The sequence below is a fragment of the Trichoplusia ni genome, chromosome 8 (assembly GCF_003590095.1).
Source record: "Trichoplusia ni isolate ovarian cell line Hi5 chromosome 8, tn1, whole genome shotgun sequence".
Classification (NCBI taxonomy): domain Eukaryota; kingdom Metazoa; phylum Arthropoda; class Insecta; order Lepidoptera; family Noctuidae; genus Trichoplusia; species Trichoplusia ni.
Window position 1 is genome coordinate 2,176,868 of NC_039485.1, and position 25,764 is coordinate 2,202,631.

At 38.9% G+C, this 25,764-nt stretch overlaps 2 protein-coding genes across 2 annotated transcripts in view; one reads left to right on the top strand and one right to left on the bottom strand.

Annotated features, from left to right (window-relative positions):
- The first annotated feature begins 140 nt into the window (after positions 1 to 140).
- On the top strand, positions 141 to 1,312 carry LOC113496427 (28S ribosomal protein S24, mitochondrial). Its single transcript, XM_026875631.1, has 4 exons — positions 141 to 282; positions 360 to 558; positions 739 to 839; positions 1,066 to 1,312. Exons 1-4 carry the CDS (start codon positions 253 to 255, stop codon positions 1,252 to 1,254), a joined length of 519 nt encoding a protein of 172 aa, XP_026731432.1. The 5' UTR covers positions 141 to 252; the 3' UTR covers positions 1,255 to 1,312.
- A 7,019-nt stretch (positions 1,313 to 8,331) lies between these two features.
- Positions 8,332 to 25,764, bottom strand: part of LOC113496590 (CCR4-NOT transcription complex subunit 6) — a 131,801-nt gene continuing 114,368 nt past the window's right edge. Inside the window, exons 5-12 of the mRNA XM_026875862.1 lie at positions 19,199 to 19,267; positions 14,190 to 14,347; positions 13,356 to 13,510; positions 12,765 to 12,916; positions 10,780 to 11,004; positions 9,368 to 9,539; positions 8,928 to 9,067; positions 8,332 to 8,444 (exon numbers count right to left, since the gene is read on the bottom strand). Of these exons, the coding sequence (XP_026731663.1) occupies positions 8,365 to 8,444; positions 8,928 to 9,067; positions 9,368 to 9,539; positions 10,780 to 11,004; positions 12,765 to 12,916; positions 13,356 to 13,510; positions 14,190 to 14,347; positions 19,199 to 19,267 (1,151 nt within the window). The 3' untranslated portion in view covers positions 8,332 to 8,364. The remainder of the gene's footprint in view (positions 8,445 to 8,927; positions 9,068 to 9,367; positions 9,540 to 10,779; positions 11,005 to 12,764; positions 12,917 to 13,355; positions 13,511 to 14,189; positions 14,348 to 19,198; positions 19,268 to 25,764) is intronic.

The following is a 25,764-nucleotide window of genomic DNA, read 5'->3' on the forward strand; positions in this document are numbered from 1 at the left end:
ATTGAATTACGTTTATTCACGTTATTGTTTATACATTTTAATGATAGTACCACTTATATAAAATGTTTCATATTTTTTCAGTATTTAGTGAATTAACCGAACTACTTTTCTTGTACTGTCATTGTCACTATGACAGCTAAAAATCTAATGACATTTAAACTAAAAAATCACAATATAACCTAACACAACACTCGAGTTGAATAAAATATTAATCTTATTACTACACTAAGTTAAAGTAAGGAAAACATTGTTATGAATACCTCTATCATAAAACTAGTGCAGGTAAATTGATTGCTGGCTTTTATTATACTTACATAACTGCTGTAACTTTTTAATCTCGGTTTTATGTGTTTGTACAGCATAGTCTTGGTGTAAGTGGCGTATTAGGGCAATGTTCGCCTGCACTTGCATCTCAGCTGCATACATCGGCGCCGCTATGCAGGGTCGTGTCAGGAAAGTACAGGATTACGAAGAAACGTGACAAGCCACTGACTTACGAGATGGCGAACCCACCTCATTACATAGCTCACCGCAAATCGTGGAACTCTTGGAACACATGTAAGTAGGCTATTACAGAATACAATTGACGAACAAATGATCGAAGCTCGTCTTCTTCAAAACTCTCTATGAATGTACCTTACAAGTAGGCAGTTGTTTTTCAAACATAAAATACCGTACTTGTCATTAAAACATACTATATTATAAAAATTGAGGTAATAATCTTTTGTTACATTTCAGCTAACCTAAAGGATGGGCTTAGACGGTCCGAAACTGCATTAGAAGATGAATTTATCAGAAGATTCATGACTGGCACTTGGCATGGACTTGTTTGTAGTGAGGTAAATATAATCAACTTGGTTTCACAGGTAGCCAACACTTTTTCAAGCCTTAATTAACAAGTAGTCTCAATATAGTACCCAACCCTGTGTTACACCAATACATATTGTATTGGTGTGCCTCTAACACAGACTAACAAATCTTTAATATGACGCATCAGTATTTAGGAAAAAATTAAAAAAAATAGCCATGTGTTTTTCTGAACTATTGTTCATTTTTTCTTTTCAGATCATAGTAAAGCGCCAGTTCAACCACATCAGAGTAGCAGGTATCATTAGAAGAGCAGTGTCACCAACTAAAATGTATTTCCTTCTCGGTTATACAGAGGAGTTATTATCAAACTGGCTGCAGTGTCCGGTCACACTTGAGCTGCAAACTGTAGACAGTTTCAAGGATGTTGTGTTCAAATATATTTAATGTATTAGATTTGTTTGTAGTGTTATGTTAGGTTTTAAATATAATGTAAATAATTGAATCCATTATTTTATTTTGAATGGAGTGCCATATAAAGTAGTTATATCTTTCATTAGCTTATTTAAATATTTAACAGTTAGTTTTTGATGTTGAGAACACTTGGCACAATTTTACTCAAACAAATAATTAGTTTTAATAACTTTGCAGCTAATATAGGTTTATAGGTAAATGAAACTCAGGCAGTAAAATTCATCTTATAATTTTTGATTCCTTCAAATATACATAATGTATCAACAAACAGAACAGCGAGACGCGGGCCGCGCAGCCGCACACACCAACACCTGCCGCAGCCGGCTCACACACACACGCACACACACATGCGCACGCACTTGACCGCTCGAACACAGTATCGAGCCGCGACCGAACTTCTGCACATACGCTTTGTACTTTTATAGATCTTTATATTTTACACTTATTGAGAAACTAACACCGATTGTATCTGTGAGTTGTATGTATCATGTTATCGTCTGTCTCTATTGAATGGGTGCTGTAACTGCTTAATTCACTTCAACATCATGTAGTCTAAAGTTCACAAAGGCAAGCGGTGTCCGTTTCCAGTCTGAGAGTACATGTACATTCCATTTCCATATGACAATTTCTCTAATTTCTCATAAATGCCTATGGTGTCTCTCTCAGGTAAATTTGTATTGTCTATCACAGTGTCGTAAAGCATTTGTCCTTACATACTAGTGAGTTAAACATTGCGATCTTATCATTAAATCACCATAAAACACATTTTGTAAACTCGTTAAGGTGCTTCAGAAAATATTTTTTTCGCTATCATGATATTTTTCTTTTTAAAGTGTCAAACAGTCTTTCATATTGAGCTAATTCGGTGCCTGTGGAATGTCTGTCGTGAATGGGGATAATCTGACAAAGTGTTCCGTAGCTATGTGTCTGTCGGGTCTCAGTGTGCGCAGAAGTCCAAACGGCTGACAATATGCGACGGCTCGCTCGTTGTTTAGCATTAATTGTTATCGAAATTACATATTTACAAATTAAATGTACACACAACATGAAGGCTTCTCGTGGTTAATTCGAATCACTGTCCAAAACTTGCGTGGCATCGTTGAAGCCTCCCGTTGAAAGAGCGTAACAGAATTGTACAAACACGAACAGTGGAGTATTTACATTAAACAAACGTGAAGATATCTTACAATTATGTACAAGTAAATTGATTCCAAAAGGAACAAACAATAGCGAGATATTGAAATATTAAAAACTGGTGATTTCACAATGATTAAAACACAAGAGAGGTTTCAACGACACGAACAAAGTGATTTTCACAATTTTGGATGGCATCAGTTTTGTAAATTAATAAATATACTTACAGTGGAATATAACAAATGTAATGTGCGATATAAATTCCTATTTCAACGCTACACACTGCTACAACTATTAAGTAAAAATGTCCATCAAAATTCTATTAAAAATAAAGAGATCATATATGTTCTACAAATAAGATAAACTTGTTGCAATAAAGCTCTAGATTATTCATAAGCGATACTTACGCATCGTGGTTTGTGTTCTCTTGGTTATGTAAATACTGTATAACATTTGTAACAGACTATAAACTTTCGGCAGCGACATTAGTGTGTGTGGGATGGTACGCTGATCACGTGGTAGGGGCGCCCGACTAGCATCACTTACGAATCGCATCAACTTTACGTATAAACAACAATCTCTAGATCTATTATCACTATAGTATATTATTTTAAGGCATCCTGCGTTTAGATATTTATTGAAGTTGAAGCGATTTATATATATTTAATTAAATATTTGAATTAATAACAATAAGATTGTTGGTAACAACCCGCCGTGTCCGCACGAGACAAATATGATATAGGTACGTTCCGATATTTGTTTCGAGCGCGTGTGAGCGTGCGAGACGGTGTAAGTACTGCAGACGGTGCCCGGCCCACAAGGCATGTGACGTCATAAACACAGACACGAATGTCACAACTATAATATCACTTGCAAGCAACACACTTACAACTCATTACTGTACTATCCTATATTTTGTATTACGCGTAAGTATAACTCAAGAATTCAGAATCATATTGTATAGCCAAATCTTAGCGGTTAATTGTTGCCCTATTGTATTGCTATTGTTCCGAGGTCGAGTGTACGTAGCCTAGTACATAGTATTATGCTTCATAAGATATTGTATCGTATAATTACTGACAACACGGTAAATGCAAAAATACTCACTACTATTTTAAAATCTATATGTGGATTGTTTAAAGAGAAAACATTAGATCGTTTCAAATACTCATGTCAACTTAAATTAATTTAACATTTGAATTAGTCACGTGAGATGAAGGCAAACTGGAAGGTGAGGCGAGAACTGCGTCGCGGTCAATGTGAACACTCGATACGTCACACCTGGGTCCCAATTCTGCTATTTACAATGTCCGATGAATGATTAGAAATAGGATTAAATTACACTATTCATATTCTCCTAAACATTTTCCAACGCAATAAATGGAAATTCAGTAAGAGGTGAAACACTTACGGAATTGTCAAGTACTGGGTTGGTAAAATGCTAAGGAGAATACAAATAATGTCAAATTCACCCATTGTCATGAATTCACCGGGCATTGTAACTAGCGGAGTAGTTCCCCGGGTCCCGCGCGAGTGACCTGTTTGTGCGGCGCGCGGTCGCAGCTCTCACGACTCACGTCACAAGTCTTAATCTACATTAATTTACACGAGTACTAGAACAAGATCATCATGATATGATTTTAAAATCTACTGTACTTAGAAAAATTATACAGCGTCAGTAGTAAAATTTGATTCGTATAAAACTTCATTTTAACTCCATTTATCCTAAAAGTAATAATTCAATATACCCTTTTTATGATTTGGCTTAATTTTTCACAATACATGAGATAGATTACAAGAGAGACGTATCCCTATCACAATCACATTAGTAACATTAAAAATTAAATACAACAGCACCTGTCGTTGATATACATAAGTAATAATAATATAATATACTGAATAAAAATATTCAAAATCAATTATTCGATATAAATAATTCCGATGGAGATGACAAAAATAAGCGTAGATACAACTATGCAGTGGTCCAAATAGTTTTTGTTTATAATAATATACGTGATTTTAATATGTTTTTTGTAAATATCACTACTTATTCCGATGAAACAACGAACGCTTGACAACGAGAGGCAACGCGGGCTCGCACAGCTGACGCACTCGCCGCCGCGTGTCGACACTCGCACTACATTTGTACTACGCCAGAATGCTATACCCGCTATTACTAAACGTGGAGCGGCTCGCCGTCGGACGCCTCCGGAACATCAATTAAAAAACTTACTAAAACTAAAAAATAAAATGCATCTAACGTCGTTTCGCAATTTTTGATCGGACCTCTCGTAAGAAGACGTAAATACTGAACTGTTTCGACGAATCAAATGAAACACCCTAATAACTAACGATAAAATAACTATTTTGTGAATAGTAACAATGATACGTAATTGAAAATAATGCATGGAGGGTCTCGATCGTCACATATATAACCTACTTACAGCTAGAGGGGGGGCGTCCGGCCGCGACTTACCGCCGAAGGAGACCAAACATAAAAAACTCAAGACTTAGACTAAGCTACACAACTCTCCACTTACATACGCAGACAGACGACAATATAACTCACAGGGACGGGAGGGGGGCGGGGAACAGACAAGGTGAGGGGGGGGGGGTATACGAGTCTCGCTGAATATGTTTGTTGGTACATTCGATGTCACAATTAACCTAACACCGACCATCCGCCGCCGAGCGCGCCGCTCGACTTTGTTCAACGCCGACTCCGCGCGACTGTACCGCTGTACCGCGACAACCGATCCGAACGTCTTCGAGTCTACTATACCGATAGAAATGCCTTCTAATACCTAATCCGACTAATAACACTTACCGATCAGTGAGACAGCCTTGACGACCAAGAAGTTTACGTAACACTGGACAAATAACAAATAAAACGGCTGGATATGGAGAACAATTACGTGTTCCGAAAGCATGCTTCGTCGCTGTACGGGCGACAGCGACAGGGCTACAGACTGACCTCCTACCGACATACACGGATGCTAGTGTTGCTGTGGAGACAACGGCTCAGCACCTCACTACGAAAGGCACTCAGCAGACATTACCAACTCTACAATGTCTTTATACTCATTGCTACTATTACAACTATTTCCTCAGTTTTACATCAAACTTCTTGTTGAGACTGTATTGGTGTACACGCAAATACTCTATTCAAACGAAATATAATGAATCTAACATCACTATGTGTACATTGTTCCTATCGATGCATCCATTGAAGCGCATAACAACCGGCACTCGTCCTAACACAGAACAACCGATGTGTCAGTTTAATATATTTATGAAACAACACTACACATCATTATACTATCACTTCGAATTATCACTTAAGATATTATAAATTTATTGCACACACGTGATGTCACTTTGTAGGCAGTGTTAGATTTAACAATGGTCTCTCTATAAAACTTTATAATAGATAATTAAGTATCAAAAATAATTCAAATATTCTATTACATTATTAAAGATTTATGATAGCTACCTTACAACCTCGTCGCGTGTGGTGCCAACTCTTCGCGCTATATTGTTCATTCGTAGTCGTATTGTTCAACTGTGCTGACCCAGATATAAGTATACTATTCTTCTAAATCAAACCGGAAATGACTGACTATAGTGTTTGTTAGTAAGATAGTAGTAGTAGTAGTAGAAAAGAGACGGCACAGTACACGACGTAAAGCCCTGTCTCTCTTCAACAACTGCAATGATATAACTTTGAGAAGACGGCTCTCAGGAGGTCCAGAATAAACGAATAATAAAGAAATAGGAGATAATATAAGTCTAAAGTTAGACAGAATGAGTCTGATGATTGCACAAAGAATATGGTGTAAGTTTGACAATACGATTGGTACATTGGGCGTTAGTACGCTCCGCGCTCGTCACGTTGGCACGACACACACGACGTCACTCACCAAACAGTAACACTATAGATGTAGAATATACAGACAATGAGAAAAAGAGAGAGCAATATAATAAGTACTATTAAGAACGAGACAGGAAGACAAGGCCGCAGCCGACCGCGACACCTAACGGGCGTCAGTCGCAAACTAATCTATTTAAAACTATTGCAACTGTAATTATTATGTTTACTATTAACTACATTTATCAATAAAACGAATTAATGAGTGGTCCATAAAATCACTATAACTTGTACGCTCGCGTATATCTGATATGAGTAAAATTGTCTAATAAACTATTTCAATCTAGATTGAGTAAAGTGGTGTTATGTTGTACACAGCTATGTCAGTATATTCTACATGTACGGTTTGTTCGCCGCCACATGCGCGGAGTCTCACTGATCCCGAGGGACGCCTCCCTCGAACACACAAACATTGCATAATCATCCCAATAATATTATCTAAACAATATACAGTGGAGGAATTTAGCTCACTTATTGGTAAATGGACGTTTAAAACCCTCACTCGGATCGAGGGCGTACATGTTCAAAATTAAAAATTTCGCACCCGACTGCAAAGCCGTCGCTAAACGAAAAATAAAAAAAAAACCTCATCGACACCAGAAAATTAAATGTAATTAGGAAACAATAAACAACTAACATGGCGCCCTCTATGTATAGCCTAGATCTTTTTATTTTTCTCTGCAGACATCGACTCTATAGTTTGTATTGCATTCCTCAACTGTATATATTACATCCAAAAACTAAGCGTAAAATTGTTGCCGTAATCGACTGAAAAAATATTTATCTTTACGTTCCTCCCATACAATTTTATTGACACAATAAGCGTAGGTCTCATTTAGTTCATTCATATTTTATAGAATCAATATTTAAAATTACAACTATTATAATTTTAACCAGATTCGTTATTAACAATTGCACTGACATTCGCCACACTAAACTAACTTACAATCACTGACACAAATTTGAAAGGCGCCCAGCTAGGTACATAATGATCCTTGATACTAATACTACGATATTCCGTTATCTGTTCACTGAAACCTAGAAGTGTTAACTAGTGTTGAACTACAGTTCGCTATGAAAGAGCGGAACTCTGCGGCTGTCGCGCTCCGCTGGTCTGTACTGTGTGTGGCCGCGCGGGCTCGGACTGCCTACAGGTCTACATCATAGTGATACACGGCGGCGTCCTCACAGTACGCAACACAGCGGTATTAAATAAAAAACAAATGAAATTACAATTGATTATATATTTCTCTAAAATATTTCGTTTCCGCGCTTTCATTTACATATAATATTATCTAATTTGCATTAACTAATTAACTTCACAAGCCGTCTAACAGGACCGTGTCAACATCTAAATATTATTGAGCAAAACAACATTTCGAGACAGTATAAAGTACTCTAATAGTGCTACATGCAAAAGTCCAGTGAATAGAAAACGACGTTCGGTATCATCTGTAACGGTATACAAAATACATTTGAAAATTATCAACTAAAGTAGCGTCGAGTTCGGAAACGGTTCGTGTCCAAACGATGCGATCATAACAAAAACAACGCAGAGTTATACTATGAGATGATTTTAAGTAAGTACTTAAGACTAAGTTATTTTGTACATAAACGATTCATAAGCTAGTTACTGATATTTGTAAAGATTATTTTAGAGTGAACTTCGATTTGTTACTTTAGATTGTAGTTCGAAAAAATCGACCGTACAATTACGGAGTCGGAAATAAATTATAGGTAGACACTGCACCCCTAGACATTTAACATTTGCACAAGCATTAACGTTGAGAACAATCTCAAATGTGTGCAAACGTCATCAGCGACGAGACACTCATTTGAATGTTTGTGTCGGCGTTAGCGCTGGTGTAGATGCGAGTAGTGTAGAGACGCCGCAGTAGAGTGTCGCGGGCTCGGCGGCTAGCAGAGGGGCGCGGGGGCGGGGGCGCGGGGGGCGCAGGGGGCGCGGGGGGCGCGGGCGGGGCGCGGCGCGCGCGCGTGGGGCGCGGGGCGCGCGGCGCGTGCTACCTGCGCCCGATCAGACCGTTGGAGCTGCCGCCCGCCGCCGGGGACATCTCCAGCTCCACCAGCAGCGGGAAGTGGTCTGCAAATACAACACACATGTACCACACCACCGAAACAAGATAGATAGTATATTCTTTATTGCACACCACATAAGTACAGGATTGGATATAAATATATAGTTACATGGTGCCAAACTGGGCAGTCTTATCACTAAGAGCGATCTTTTACAGACATCCATTCAGAAGGAATAACATTTGTGCAGGTAGTCTGCAGTGCATAGCTTAAAATAATAAATGTAGCTACCAACAAAATCATCATATAATCAGAAAACAGCACATTTCGTGAGTGGCAACCCATGTAGATTCGAACTAACCTCGATTTCATTAATATAAGCAGACACACACACTGTTATGACGATTAATTCATAGTAGAATAATTAAAGACACAAGACTCTTGGATAAAACGAAATGTAGATATCCAAAAAGGTAACAAAAATGAAGGTCCATTAAAAAAAGGACAATCAAACTCATTGATCGAATTATGATTTGAATAAGTTCCTCACCTGAAGGTACGTGGGGATGCGGACAGCCGACCACTTTGTGCTCCCGGAACCAGTCCTGGGATAGAGGCCCGAGCAGTCCGAGCGGTGTCATTGACTGCTTACTATAGAATATGTAGTCGATTATGCCCTTAAAATCAAACCTGGAAAAAAAATTTTTTTCATTAACGTACTTTAAGTAGAGCCTGATGACGAAAAAAATCTTGTACCGTGGCTTGTTCCTTCCCAGCAGAGAACTTCAACACATAACGAAGAAGGTAGGCTGGATGCTGCTTAATTTGTCGATGAACAATAAGTAGTACTCACTACATTTTAATTATAAAGTAGAAAACTTCATCATACAGCTGCTCAAAAACATATATTCGAACAACTTCATCAGCGTTAGCACTTACGAAAATATCAATGGTCTTCAGGCCGAGGGTAAGTGGGAGAGTGGTACTTACGTGTAATTAGTGTAGGGCATGATGTCTTCGCTGTAGGCGGAGGCAAGCTTGAAGTTGTGCGTGAACTCGTGCTCGGAGCCGGGCATGCGGCGCAGCGAGGCCGCGTAGCCGAGCTCCTTGAAGTCGCGGTGCTCCGCCGACACGCGCCCCGCCGATAGGAACTCTACCACGCCTGGGTAACAACAACATGTATTGAGAAATATTTCATCCTGATAGGATAAATAATATCGCGGTTTCGGCTACACCAAGAAAAAAGTCGAAACAAATCAGGGGGCATAGCCATAATGGCAATGAATATCCATAATCCAATCTATGGGTACTTTTTTGTATTTTCGAGTCCAAGAAAAATGTTACCACAACTTTAGAAGTGTTACTTCTCATGGGACAGTAAATAGCTACATAACGTAACGCGTTACGTCGCATAAGGCAGCAGTTGGCAAGTTCTTCTTCTCTCACTTTAGTTTAAGTTACATATAATTTCGAGCAAGTGCCCCGAAATGCAGACTCGACAAACGACATGTCTTTTGGACTACAATATCGATTATTATCGAATTAGATCTGATGAGCTAAAAATCTTAATGGAATTGAGGTTTAACATTTATCTCACCAAAAATAGTCGTAACAAACCACTTTTCTCACTTTTACCGTCCAATATTAATATACCAAAACATTGTTCTTCCAAAACTATAGTTTTGATAGTTTAAAAAAAAAAATAGAACCATGTTCACTATGTTACTGGCATAAAAAGACAAAAGTTTTTACTACTAAACCTTCCGTAAAAGCAAAGATAATCTGCCTTTTACGTCAAGGTTGTGCCATAAAATTCATCAATTAATTAATAGGTTTACAAATCGAATAAAACTGGTCATATATTGTCCAATCTCGTAATCGACTATAAACTTAGGCTCAGAGAGCATCGTAAACCCCATATCGGGCTTATCGATGCCCTCGTGCACTCGTAAATGACAGACTCAAACAAACTGGTTGATGGAGTGCTGCAATAAAACTGATCAATCATTCGAGCTCCGTTGCATCACTATTACGTATGAAACTGTCGCAGCTTTAATCGTGAATCGTGAATTGGTTTCAAAACTATTCTTTAGCGATTAAAATTATTTATCGTTTTCTACTTAAAATCCAATAGCATATATGATACAAATGTCGACCTTTTTGGACTAATTGGTGTTAATTGTTTTGCATTAATAGACAAATAAGACAAACCAAAACATTTAAAACTATGCTATGTCAAATTTTGCCGAAACGCGACCACTGCATCTGAAAGTAGTTATATCTCTGGAAAGCAAAAGTTTCTAACTGATAAACGCCCAATTTTATATCCGCTCCCTTGCCTTGATCTTACTGACGGAACTTAATGCCAAACCCGATCAGTTTTCACGATCTACGTCACTCACCACTATCAGGCAAAGAGTTGAAGTCCCCGCACAGCAGCAGCTGCACGTTATCCCTCTGTCCCGCCAGCCGTAACGTCCGCGCCGAGTCGTCGAGTATCGACCGCAGTTCATTACTCAACATCATCGTTTGAATGAGCTTCACATCGCAGAACTCAGGGTCCCAGTGGATGTGTGCGGTACATACAAGGATCGGCTGACCAAGCATTGATGAGTCTGTTGGTAATCCTGGAATTATGAACGAATATTAAGTACTTGAGACGAAAAGCGTTTTTTTTTTTGAAACGGAATTACAACATTTTTCCTCAAACGAGACGGTGAAGGGTTAAATGAAGATTCGGACAGACATTGGTGTTAATTTTCAGCTCAATGGTTTTTTTTACATCATACTGAAGTATGATTATGGTCTTACGTAACTTGCCCATCGAATATAAAATAAATATTTTCAAGGACGTAATGCGATATAATCGGTGTTTACTTGAATATGCCTATAGTAAGTGGTTGTACATCGCCACCAGCTATTGCCGGTAGATGATAGGTAATCTTGTCTCGTGTAGGCTGTAGATTCAATTCATTTCTGTCCTCTGTTATGAAGCGATATCTAAGGAACGCTGCCGGCGTCAGGTGCGGTGACGTGGCGTCGATAATCATGCACTTTAGAACGCACTTTAGTTAATAGCTAATATCTTACTTCAATGCTGTACGAGCAATAAGAGTAAAAAGTCTCATGTGTTTACCTCCCGCGAATAAGTGATTTGTGGAGTAAGGCAAACTTGTAATATTTACAAGCAAGAGGTAGATAAACCGGCAAGCGATATGTCGGCATCCTGCTTTTGCAGTGTCATTATACTGACCTTAACCAGTTTCAAAAATAAATTAATTTTATTAAAAATCATAATTATTTTTAATAAAATTAATTTATTTTTAATAATTTAATAATGTCAATTTTATATATTTTTTAAGGATTTCAACTTGTGGCAACACTCCCATGAACAAATTAGCAAACACCTAAAACCGAACAAACATTTGTTTTGTGTGAAATTTAATCCACGCAGGAGGGTAAGCAAGCATCGAATATACAAACTTATGTATTTTTATCATCGTCTGGGAAAGGCATTTCTTTTCTTAGTTATCTTAAGAAAGAGATAAAAAATTCTGCTGTCTGAAATCTTAGCGAGATATTCTGAAAGAGTATATCTGTGTATTTTTTGCACCGATACTTTATTGCATAGCGTTAAACCAAGTTACAGGGCTTATCGCCTGTGCCTTCCTTATCTGACCTATATTTCGTCGATAATCTTGTACAAACAAGACTCGCTATTCTATTCTTATTAAACACTGCATGTTTTTACTTGCAGAGAAAGTAAAGAAATCGATTGTAGTTTTTAGGTTAATAGACGCCTGATAATTACGAGACCGAATGACAGTAAAAACCGACACGCTTTTTATATTGTACTTTCAGAAATTCGCGACGGTCGGTGAATCAACAAGGATTTTTTCATAAATGAAAATTAAGCTATAAAATTATGTTTTTTCTCGTATAAAACGCAGGCAATATTTTTTGGGTAGAAAACGTGCGGCTTGGGACATGATGGTTGGACAAAAGTGAGTCGGCTGTTCCATAGGTCGGCTAATTTTATTTTGTTTTATGTACATACGGTACTTGAGTGATAAAGTTTAATGTAGCGATAACAACGAATGTGTTTATAGCTTCAAGTAATACAATGCACCTTTTATGTGAAATTAATGTCGATACGATCTTAATACACCATAAAAGAGATAAAGTTAGCCCAAAATGTTAAATGATAATACAATAAATAAAAAGTTTATCGTTCGCTATAAATAAATTGTGGTTAATATGTGTTTATTCTTCAAGCGGCATGCTCGTGAAAGCCTAACTGGAAAATTGTAGGTTTATTTGCGTGGCGCACACTCGAGAGCCCCCACGTCGTAATTTATTCAAGTGCATGCTACAATTATGTACTCACCGTTTTCCCATGCCGCCTCTTTAGTCTTGATAAGGGCCGCCAACCCTATATTGTCCTTCGGCATGACACGATTTAACATATTATCTGATCCCTCACTATTAGCCATGGCCAGTTGGTTGAACTCTATGAGGTGTTCTTTAACTAATGCGAACCTGCAATACAATTATGACATCAAGATCTTAACAAGTCGTCATGTCAGTCTGTACAAAATATATAAAATTTTATTAAAACATTTTCTAAACCATGAAATGAAGTCGTAAGGTTTGTTATTTTTTATCTTGGCAGTAAAGAGTGTGTTGACTTCAATCTATGCGTATGTAAAACGACATGTTGGGGGCGTATTAACATCGTCACTATCGTGTTCATAAATCCCGGTGCATATAAGGTAACATTTATTTTTTTCATTCGATTGTGAGGTCATCGTTTAAATTGCTAGTTCGGTTTAGTTCAGTACAATTGATTGATATTAAGATTTGTTGTTGTTGAAACTGGATGAGCGACATTAAAGTAGGCGCTACCCTCGTCTCATTATTTATCAGTGATTTGAAGATGAACTTAAATTGTATGAAAAGATTAATACAATGTGCATACTTAGCAGATCTGAAGAAGATGGCGCACCCGTCGACGTACTTTCGTTCTGATTCGGACATCGTCTTGGCGCGAGACTTGGGCGAGAAGATGCCATCGTACCCGTCCTGCTTTAACTCCGGCAGGAAGAAGTTGTAGAACTGGTCTGTTTCCACTTCCTAAACAACAAAAAAGAAGGAACTTAAGTAAGCTTTACGTTTTTTAGGGAAAGAAACCTTTTAAAAGGCGTTCGGTATTATGGGTGTATACTCGAGAAAGTAGGATTTACCTCACTAAATCCACCCCATTGGTCATTATTAACAAAAAGAAGGGGTTTCTTTAACCTGTGTGCCATTTTTTTTATATAAAGAGCTATTTCCCGCTAAGTATCTAAACCGTAAAAAGTAACACCTAGACAGTGTAAATAAACATCTGATTGAATATATATAAAAGTTATATGGATTAATGTAACATCAGGGTTAGTTGCAAATTCCTTATTTGCACTGGACAAGCCCGCCATATGGCGTACCTTATAGTGTGAATTGTGCAAGTTGTTATTGCACAATCTATGCTTCGTATCTTACGAGAAAATACCATCCGAAAGCCAACAGGGAAAATTACATTTGCGACATAAGGATCACAAATTTATTTTATGTAACGAAGAGAACAATGTGTCGTTTTCGTTGGTCAATCCATCCTAGGATAGTTTTCATATAGCATTAAGTTACGCCAATCAAAGTTCCCATGTACTTAGTTTATCTAATTATCTCAAAGACAATAAACTAAAACATCGGTAGCGTAATGCATAGGAAGCCAATTACAAGACATTTACGTCGTGTTCGCGTTCATGTTACTAACCTGTAAGCTGATAATGTCCGCGGAGTAATGTCTGATCTCGTCGAGGATGCCTTTCTTCCTGTAGTCCCACTCGAGCGCCCAGCTGGGGCAGTAGCCATACATCTGTCGCGTCGCGTACTTGTCACATAGTACGTTGTAACACATTACTGTGAATATACCTGCAACACACAATCAACATGATATTTTCGATGATAACGTTTGCCGCTAGAGCAGATGTTTAAGACTTGAACAAATCTTGGTCTTTCATTTGATGTTACGCGATTTAGTTTTATGTTAGAGCAAGTTAGAATTAATTATAGAAGAGTGTATCCTAAGTTTACCATAGCGGCACCTTGTCTACATAAAAATGCAAACGAGTCGACATTTCTGAATTAGTTGTATTTCTTTCAGCGCTTGCCTCGCATCGTTAATCTGGCGACACCATGTTAGGTGAGCATCACCGCCAATTAGGTGGCTGCGACACTTTGTTACTAGTGTCGAGACGAGTCGCGTGACGGATAAAAAATGTTCCAATTAAAATGAGACTCGCATTACGCTCTACATGTGGTAGGCACGCGACACAATGGCTTTGCTTTTTTTCTAATCATATCTCACAGGCGCGGCCACAGCGGGCGATGCTCTGATCGTTCATGTTTTTGCGGACTTGTTGCTGGCACTAATTAGAATTACAAAATATATATCGTGTAATTTAAAGTGCTTTATGCAAGCGTAACGTGTGTATATTAGAACGAATCAAACGAGATAGGAGGAAAGTAGTTACGTAAACTAAAGGTATGAGGAAATTGGGTATCATAAACGTTTTGCTAGCTAACAGATGGATTCATTTTAACGTATCCACTTATTACGTAAACTAAGGTGGCACGACTGTGCTCTCTCACGCTCCACACCATTATCTCAGATTTATGCGGACGCTGCGCGCTCGCACCCGTCTCATTACGCGAATCAAAAGGCGCGCTGCGCAGGACGATGAGGGCCGCTCGTCTAAATGTCAACTTCGTGGAAGACCTTGGCGATGCAATTATCTAGATTTAATCGAGCCGGTCTCAGTCAATCAACGGACAAAGAACCGGGAGTGGAGGTTATAAGACAAAGCGGCACTGACGGGCACACGACAGCTGGAAGGACAAGACAATGCGTGGAGATCGGCCGCGGAGCCGTAGTCCGGACAAATTGATAACGATCGCGCGGTGCGCTCGCGCTCATGCTAATCGACGCAAAGTCAAAGTCACCTGGCGACACTCGGCGACGATCAATACGGCCGCAGCACGTGCTTCAAATACGTCCATTGTATGCCCGATGCGAGTGCGCGAGACGCGGCGCACATGCCAAATATCGCGAAACAATACACGCATCGATAATCGCTCGTTGTTTAAGGAACTACGGGCGAAACGAAAGCTCCACACCAACACAATAATAAATGGTAATGTTGTCGAACATGTGGACGCGTGTCTTCATTTCAAATAAATCGACGACGATGATGAAATAGTACGTGAACGAAGCACAAACAATGGGAGAAGGTGACACTAACTGCGTGTGGTTACAATATTCCTGATAGCTACGACCATTGTGCGCCGTACGTTATGGTTTTAGCGCCGAAGCGTGGGCATATCAAAGATGTCATGTATGTATATTGTAAAGTAAACTTACTAGTGCGTGTAGTAAAAATATAAAAGCAGAAAGGAAAAGGCGAGGCGACGGAAGTCGGTCGACTAGTAAGGCATGTCACGACGTCCCGCAAGGAATTCGCACTCATAGCAGCCTGGCAGTTTAGTCGGTGATTTATATGCTCGCATTGATATCTATCTTATACATTGCAAAGTATAAGGAAAGAAGGTAAAATTAGAAAAAAAACATCAAACACAAATCTGAGTGAAAATAACTGTAAACGTTACTGAGATAGTTTATAGTCACGCTCGCGTAATGATTTCTAATATCAATACGATTCGTGAGAGATCATGCCTTTTTTGCGCACTGAGCACGGCTCATTAAAATCGATTTAAGTATGCAAAGATTTCCATTTGGATTGGCGGTGTAAAGAACTCATTAGATCACGTTCGGTTAAAGCCCGGTACGATCGACAATATGACGTAAGAATCCTCAATAGGTGCTAACAAGATGTTGTTAGTAGAAGTTGAAACGTTAAGGCGCTCACAGACGGCGGTGTCGTCAGCACACTACATACAATTGACTGCAGAGGCTTATGGTAGCAGTAATCAACGTCGACAGAAAATGCCGTCTGAAAGCGCTTTAATGTCAGTACTTGTTGCCGGCCGCACCGTTCTATAGATTTCACCTTCAGTTAATGGGAGCAAGTCAGCCCGTTTTACACAAATATATATTTAGCAAATAAAAATCCATTAGCTGAAAAATTTCGGTGATCTAGACGCCGGGAATGAAAAATGACTAGCTTTATAAAAAAGCCGCGAGGAATACGTAAGAATAAGATTTTATTGAACTCTTTAGGGTAAATTTCACGATAGTAATAAACATCAAAGCAATAATTTCGAAAATATTCTTTTTTGTGATATGAGTATACTATGAAGGTGATTCATCACAGTTGAATCCACACTAATTTACATATGAAAGTACTATGCGTTGGATCGTTAAATCGAACATGGATGCATAGACATAAGGCGTCGGTTGCTAATAGACTCTCTCACTTGAGGTTAGTTATGAAGTTGAATACAGTTCTTAAAAAGACGCACATAATATAAGCCTTAATAAAATATATGAAAACTATTATTTTTAATATTAAAAACGAACCCAATAATCACTTCAAATTAACGATGATTTCAATGGCAATCATTACTGTGACAAATATTATAGTTTCGAAGTATTTAACTGTACAGTATTTTGCACAAACCAAAATAACATATTTCCTCGAGGTCTCGGGGTTGAAATAGATACCATGTATCAAATAGAATGTGTTGGAGTTGGAGATTTCTCTTGGAATTACTGACAGGTGTAGAGAGCAGAGATGCAATCGCTAAATCATGAACACGCATTAATCAAACAAGTAGGGGTAACAGCTAGCTAACACGTTTGCAAACGGGAATGATTTAAGAAAGAGGAGATGGTGTGAACAGTTATTATGTTGTAAGATTGTGTCGATCAGAACATCTCACTCTGCAGTGTTTATGCCGCAATAAAAGAAAGAAATAAACCAGTTGGGTGCTATCGCGTCTCATCTGAATATAATGGAGGGAGGCGCACAGCCGTCTGTTTATTGGCAATGCCATTACGTGGGCATTTTGTATCACGACAGACGTAAGAATTGTTTATTCGAGTGGTTTAATCGTCTATTGTTTCATGAATTTTTACTTACACTGACTTAGAAAGGTCACCTATCTAGCGTTTGGAAAACAAGAACATAAAACGTGAAGGTTAAAAGTATGAAGTAAACATAATAGTTTGACTTGTACATAAACAACACGCGACTGTTTTGTTAGAGGACACAGTCCCGTAACAATATCATAGGCATCAATTGATTTTTATACGACGCCTTTGTGACAACTATGGAGTCTCAAGGTCTTTTGGGCTATCACCTACGCCGATTGTTTAGGCATTGGTGTGATTTATTTGTTTGACTAGGAGTGTTTTTCAGTTTTAATACATTACTGTATCCAGGGTTCACGGATCCAAGGAGGTCGCAACCAATGTCTCTCATTGTGTATTGTTTATCCGCGAATGGCGAGACGAAGGGCATTTCCTCTCTTCCCGTGCAATCTGGCCATGAGAGCGACTAAGCGCGATCGACTGAATCGGTTTCTCGGTGTATTGTAGATCGTTTCCTAGTTACGGTCGATTGATTCTTAAGTAAATACACGGTTGGTAACAGCATGTAACAAGAAGGTCGAGCGCGTAATGTCGTTGAATAATTGTCTGATTGTATGGATGGCTGGTCTGATTTACGCAATGGTCTGTCTACACAGTTACTGCAAGTATTTTAGCAAATCAGGAATGTTGTATGCAACGATATTAATTATTTGCCAATAGGTGTAAGGTGTTCGAACGCTTGCGCGGCTCGAGTGTCCGTTTTGATTTATGTAAATTGGGTGCGCGCATCGTGCGTTGGGCAGCGGCATGAGTGCCGGCCGGCCGGGAACGCGTGACGGGATCTAAACTAAGCGTCGGCTAGCGGCATGCACTACGCGATTAGTTCTCTCGAACTAGATACTTAAATAAATCTCAGGTAAAAGTGCCACGAGAGAAAATGTTATAAAGTGCCAACCTGCAGCAGGTGCGCTTGAAAGACATTAAAGTAGTTAGTAGATGAAAGCCTCATCAATCAATTTCATATTATGACATTGCTTTGCACAACATGATACATATTGCTAATTTGCTGAGCGTGGCAAATGTTTAATTATGGCTGTCTCTAAGATATATTTATAGTTTCAATTTTTTTAACATTAGTTTCGTTTAAATTATCTGCATGATCTATCTCTCAACTGATCATAGCACAGTGTATGATCAACTCTCAATGTAACATGGAACCAAATTACCTACGACTTATACAGCAATAAAGATGTAGCTTTCTGAAGGTGGAACTGACGATGAAATAGGCCATTGTCATAACAAGGAAGCTTAACCTCTAGAAATTATTCATAGAACGTTAACGGTGTTGCGGCAACGTATGAAAGACTACAAGTTAGTGACCGAACCAGGACCAAACTAGTATCCCTGGAGTCTCCCACGGGTGGAAACATTACCGTTGCAATGGTAGGGCGGGCTCTGGTTGGTTATTTATGAGACGGGCCGCGTGCGCCGCGCCCATACGTGCCACTATGACACTTTATTAATGACGAACTTGTTGCTAAGCTTTTTGTTATCACTATTAAATAATCTCACGCCGTTCTTAGCTATGAATCGTATTACTACGACGAATAAAAAGGCATAAGCGAGATGGTATCATTTAAATTAATGTTCAGAGGAGCAGTAACTGCACACTCATGTTGTTATTGCTAATATTTGTTTTCGGAAACTAATTGTGTGGTGAAGGTTGTACTTACAAGTCGGACGAGTCCTGTTCGGTCGGGTCAATGGTATCCAAGGCCTCTGTGGCGGTAGAGTGGCAGAAACTGAAACAAAATAAAAACAAAATTAAACTTTCATTCAAACGAAATGTCTTGCAGCGCACTCGATTATCGATTTTGAATTGCAAAAAAAATATAAAAGGACTTGAGATGGATTGTGGATGGAATAAATCTTTTGAACATATTTGAAAAAAGTTGAGCGATGTCCATGCTATTTCATGAATATTTATTAGGTACTAAAAGCTATCAACTGTTATATAATAGCCATTTCGATAAATATTTATTACCAACAAGCAAAAAGTTTTCACTTAATATAAATCGTTACTTTAGTTTTTTTTAATATAGATAACTGTATGAACTACATCTAAAAACTTTTTCAATTGTTCGGAACAGTAGGTATAGGTACGCAACGAAACATCAATTCGAGCGAAAAATCAACAAGCGTACGTTGGTGTCTACAACGGTAATGAAACCGCATTTGCGAATACAGCTTCAGGTAAAAACTTAATGAATCGTCTCGGACTAGTAGATAAAAATAAAATGAAACGTCTAAAACCAATACAGAACAAGTGACTAAACTGCAGCGGCAAAATTAAGTATATGAGTAAAACTTAAAAATTTATGCAAGAAACGTTTATTTATTTATTTTAATTATTTAATAATTTATGTACACACACAAGAGGTCTTAAAAGTCCGTTGGTACATGATGGAACAGATTAATTTTCCGTCTAAATTAAAACTGAAGCTGTCACTGAAACCAGTTGAGATATTTCATTAACATGCTGACATTGTTAAAATAAATTGATCTTCAACGATCGGGACGTGTCATGTAACTTGTCCAGAAGATCGAAGTATTTCATACCCATCAATGAAGATTAATAGAACAGAATTTTGTATGTCCATCACTTACGCTGTGACGACGCTTTTCTTGAAAAAAAATGGCAATTTACATAACATGATGTATGAGCGAACCTGCTTAAATTACTCACAGGCGGCGGCGATAGTTATCTTTCTTTACTTTTGATTGATTGTTTAATAGAATATTGATGACAATACGTGTGCACGCTGCGTGTATGTTAAACATGATATTCAATTACCCTATTATTTTATGAATAATAAATATCAACTTTAAGGCATAGTTGTAAAAACTAAACCATTCGAAATTAGTTGAACATTCGAATGCGAAATTAAGTGGAATGATATTGCTGAGTGTTTTTGCCAAAGTTGAGCCGTAGCAACGGACGGCGTCCACTCGTGCGTAAATCATAATATGAAAACGGCCGTCTCTGTAATTATGTAATGGGTTACCTCTAACATTGTGCTCGCATTTGATGCTCAGATAAACAACCATTGAATGTTGTAATCAAAATATTAATCCGAACATGCGCTTCGTGATCTTGTAGCTCAGTGTTGGTGATTTGATTCTAGATTAGATTACGATAAAGCTTTTAGTTGCGGGGAGTGTGTTAGGTTGTGGTACCCATTAACTTACTTCTAACATAATAGTAACATTGACTGGGCTTGCTTATATTGTTTAATCTATTAGTATCAGGAAATACAGATATGAACCTATAAAATAAACTCTGTGAAGTGGGTATATATGTATATAACGTTGTGTGTCTTCAGATGCAATTTATTCAGGAAATAAGGTAATTAAAATTACAGCCAATCAGCATTGGAGCGCTATTGTCATCTAAGCAAGTTAGTTATTGTGTGTCGGGGCAGTCGGGGCGTCACTCGGCGTCAGTGATGTCGCGGGCGGACGCGAGCGCGGGCGTCGTAGTCGCCTCATTACACTTTGTAATTAGGCCCGTGGGCTGCGTACGAGCCGCGGCCCTGCACTAAATCACGACAGGCTTTAACATGCGCGACCGACGGCACCGGCGTCCCCCAACACCCATAATCCATGCCGACACAATGGACGTTTATGGATGTGTTATTGAATATTAAATGCTAAAAATGCTGTTCCGTCTCCCGCTACCGCTGCATTCTGGCGTGACGCATTTTACATATTTTGAGGTATACAATGTCGCACGTCTTGTGAGACGTAGTTTTACATGCCCGGCGTATAAAACAAAGGGTTTATGTTGTAACAGCTTTCCCATCGATTCGCGTACCTACGTATAGCTACCACATCGCAATTTCCGCTACAGCTAATAAGACAAGACTTGAACAAATAAAGTGGTGTTAGAAGCGACACGGCAGCGTGGCGGCTGCGGCGCGGCGGCGGCGGCGAGTGAAAGTCGAATGCACTACAGCCACTAGATAGGCTGTCTGTGATAAGGATCGACACGCTCTTCACATTGTTCGCGCTCCGATACATGAGATAAGGCTTTCTCTGTTCTTCTCTCAAGAGCTACCGTGAGAACGCCCCTCGTATCATACAACTTGACATTTGCTAACCAGGAGTATCCTTTATCAGATTTAATATTAGCATAACAACTATCTGTCATATAAACGGTTTATGCGGGGAATGTACTCGCTTGGATCTTTGATAGCTTTTGAGATGTAAGTTTAGATAGATATTATGATGTACCGTAAATAAGAAACAACGATAAGCTATAAATATTAAGAGTATAGGAGAACAAAGACGTACTTTAAATTTATAAATGGTTGAGAAATTTGTAAATAAATTATATTTTCTGAAACATTGCAAGAATATCTTACACATACTGAGGGCAGGGGGTTAATCAATTCCATGCAGAACATTTGAGTCCATTGAGTATCGCATCTTCGCTAGACGCCGCGGAGCCGATCGAGCAAAAACCGGTACAAGGATTGTTGCATCACATCATGAGCAAATATTAAACATAGCGTGTTCTCTAGTACGGAAAAGTTTTGTTGTTTTTCTTACGTATCTACTTATACGTCTAGTTTCGTATTGTTTTCAATATTTCGCGCACGCTCGTAATAAAGGATCTCGTAAGCTCATACGTGCCGAACCGTTTACTCATCGGTATTGTCCCTCAGTATTATTTTATAAGCGAAAATACAGTCCCCGAGCATATCATGTCGCCCTGCGTGATCTGACTCCACAACTCCGGTAAACGCTGTCACTCTGGACATTTATATGATGCTGTTGCATTTATCCATTTTCGTAATGTGACATTAATGAATGATATGTTTTGTGAATTCTATAAGCGCGTACGACATTTTATGCAGGACAGATTTTATAGTAATACATCCAGTTTGACAAACCTACCCAATGGGTAGCTTTACGACTGAATATGAACAATTTACATCTAGACGTAGTTACAGAACAAATAAAGTGGTATAAAATAAAGAGCTGTTTCTGCTGGACGAGGATTACATCGGAATCGTCTATTGATTTGTTGAAAGCCCCGGTGTGTTCGAGCCAAGCTTTCATTAAGTAACTTTACGATTATGTTCGTAGATCGTGGTCAGGGTGGAATCGCTCGTATGTGTTTATTTTGTTATTTTTTACTTTATTATTATTTTACATTGGGAGTTTCGCGTGCGTATAGCAATTTCACATGCACGAAGACTGTGAACGTTTTTAATACCCACAAAATATACATACATACCTAGATACTGGTATTTAATTTATTCAAGTAATAATAAACATTTATTGCAAATGTAGTGACAAAACGACTGAGTCGTGAATTCTAGAAGGTCAAATGACGTCAAATTATCTCTTAAATTATCGTCTGAAACATCAGTGCGATGACCTCTGACGGTGATATTATCACAAAAGCCGACATCGTTAAACACACATATTTTCGCGAAAACAACATGATGTAACATATAATTGTTGATGCTTTCAAAGATTCCAGCGTCTTGTGAAGATCACTGCATTAAAAGGACATTTACAAGTAATTGGACGAACTCTACAATGTTAACGTTGTTATTTAGGATAGATAGCGTGCTGCAAATAACTGTTAATTGTACACATATTGAGATTCGTCTGAACAGTTGAGTTACGTAGGTGAAGGAGTAAGCAAATGTGTGTTTATGAGCTCGGCAGCGGATGCGCTATCGTCGAATAGGTCGACTGGCGCACGCCGCGCCGCCGACGGTGGGCGGACCTAACGACCTACCTACCGATTGTTGCAATTGACCCAAATGGGCTGCTACACCAGATATATCCTAAATCTTGACGTAACAGCCATGGACTGCGAAGTGGATAGCTGTATTCATGGTTTTGTACAGAAAAAACGTAAACAAAGAATACAAATTGCGCATACCTAAATCAGTAAGGAAGTCGAAACTAATATGCTTTCCACTCGTATACTATTACAGTATGACGGTATCGTTTATTAAGGCAGACACACCTTATCATTTAGCTATAACATGCCCAGCGGGGTGCGGGCTACGACTTGGTTTTGTTATTCTACATGCTACACGTATTTCTAATGCTAAATTAATTTCGATGAAGAACATTGTAAAAACTTAAAGGAACACGTACTATTTATTATGTTAAAAAGGTTTATTATTCTAACTACGTTTAAAGATGTGGTATTTTAATTTAATATACCTAGTTTTTGTTCGATGTTCAGTAGAACATTTCGTGGTATGGACACAATAAGTTTTTTTGCTAAGTTGATTCAAAATTCTGAGGTACGCTGCGTAGCCACCGTATTTGCCCACGCGCAAGTGTGTCCTCTTGCGCGACCGTTCACGGCCAAGGCCAAACAGATAATAAACGCGTAATGACGAACGATGTGCTACCGAGCAAAAAAACAGCGCGCGCGCATGCCCACGTGGGGAGTCTTTATGAATCTCCCACAACATTTAATGACTCGGAAAATTACAGCGCGTCTAACAAAACTATTACAAATGAAAACTATTGCGTGACATGAGCTTTCATATACCTACGTATATTAAAAAAGACAGTTTAACTTTTTTAGTCACATTTGTTATGTCGTCCACCTGAGAATATAAATGTCCATCAGATAAATGTTAGCTCTCAGTAGCTCTTGGCTACTGTATGAGTGTTTTCATTTAGAGATACAAGGAACCATCAAGCCGGGGCGATGGCCGTCGTAAATCACCGCCGAGCTACACCTCTGTCACTAATGGACTCCTGTCAACTAGATAATCGTACAATATAATGATTGTTAAATAAATTGAACACGGTCCGGGTAAATAACTAAGCTAGCAAAGTTTTATTACTTAGCAGAAGGGAACTATTACATCTTCTGAAGGTAACTATCTGATTATTGGATAACCATCTTCACTAAGGGGATCGGGTTCTATGTCAAAAACAATCAAGACCTCGTACCTGGAATTTGCGCTCTTTATTATAGTTCGATGGTCCATTGTGAATACTTTGTTATAAAAGTGATTACAGGGCCCTGTTACGGGAAAATTCAATTTGTGCACACTGTTTCACGAGGGTGTGGCGGGATTCTCGGAGGTTTTTACGTACCGATACAATCTACGCTGGACAGATAATCTTTAGTGTATTCGTATCACGCGCTCCCATTCCTCCAACCTCGCGCATCGTACTTGGAAATGTGCATAGAATTGCGTGTGTGGGTCGCCACCGACGCCGACGCTAAAATAATGCACGCTTAGACCTTGAAAGGCGAGGTGAACGAACCGACTGACTAATAGGTGAACATTGTGTTGATTGATTACCAAATACAACTAATGGTGGTGGCGAAGTGAAAAGTTACTTTGTTAAACCTCTAAGATCATATTTCATCTGTTGAAGTGATCCGTCCGCTGTGAACGCTTCATTTGCTATTCCTTTCGTAGAAACAATACAGAATGGAGTCATGACCGAAACGGTGCGTACTTAAGATCTACGCATAGGATAAGTGGAACACAAACACACAGGTTTCTAGAAGGTGGTCGCATTCGTCCGTGTGTAAACAGAACAATCTACCATCAAAATGTCACAAATGGCGACGTCAATGTATCCGCGTCCGTAGGGCCAGCTTGAAAACGACTCAGTCATGTCATTCTAGCTGCGATGGTACACTCGCCTGTGTATTACCATCTGTACGGACCTCCACGGAGCTAGAAATCTAGACAACGGGTTTTTGTACCTTTACAAATATTCTGGACATATAATAAGCAAGTAACATTCCACGTGCAGTGGACGTGAGTCAATTCTTATCGCTGTGACAATATTTGAGCACCAGAACGCTATCAAGCGTCATTGAAATTTCTTATAGAGAAATCTTCAGAGAATATAAAAGTAGAAGGCATTAATTATAATAAGTGGGTTAACGATGAACAAAAGGTAAAGCGTTACGCGAAATATAAATCGTGCTTTATATTACTGGTCGGAATAGCGGGACCCCAAACGGTTTTCATATAATTAGCAACAGATGGAGAAGAGGGCATCATGATATGAGATTGGTATAATGACTCGATACGGTCATGTGGTGCAGGTGTGCATTAAATATATCGTCACCAACAAATTGCCACCTCCAATCTGACTGGTATCAACATACCGTGGTATCGCTAGCGTCGCCGGCACGACAAACAAGGCAATTGCTCGGTCGTTCAGTCAGATCGCTATCGCACACGCCACGGCGAACAGCCCGCGACCAAATATCGCCTGCGTACTG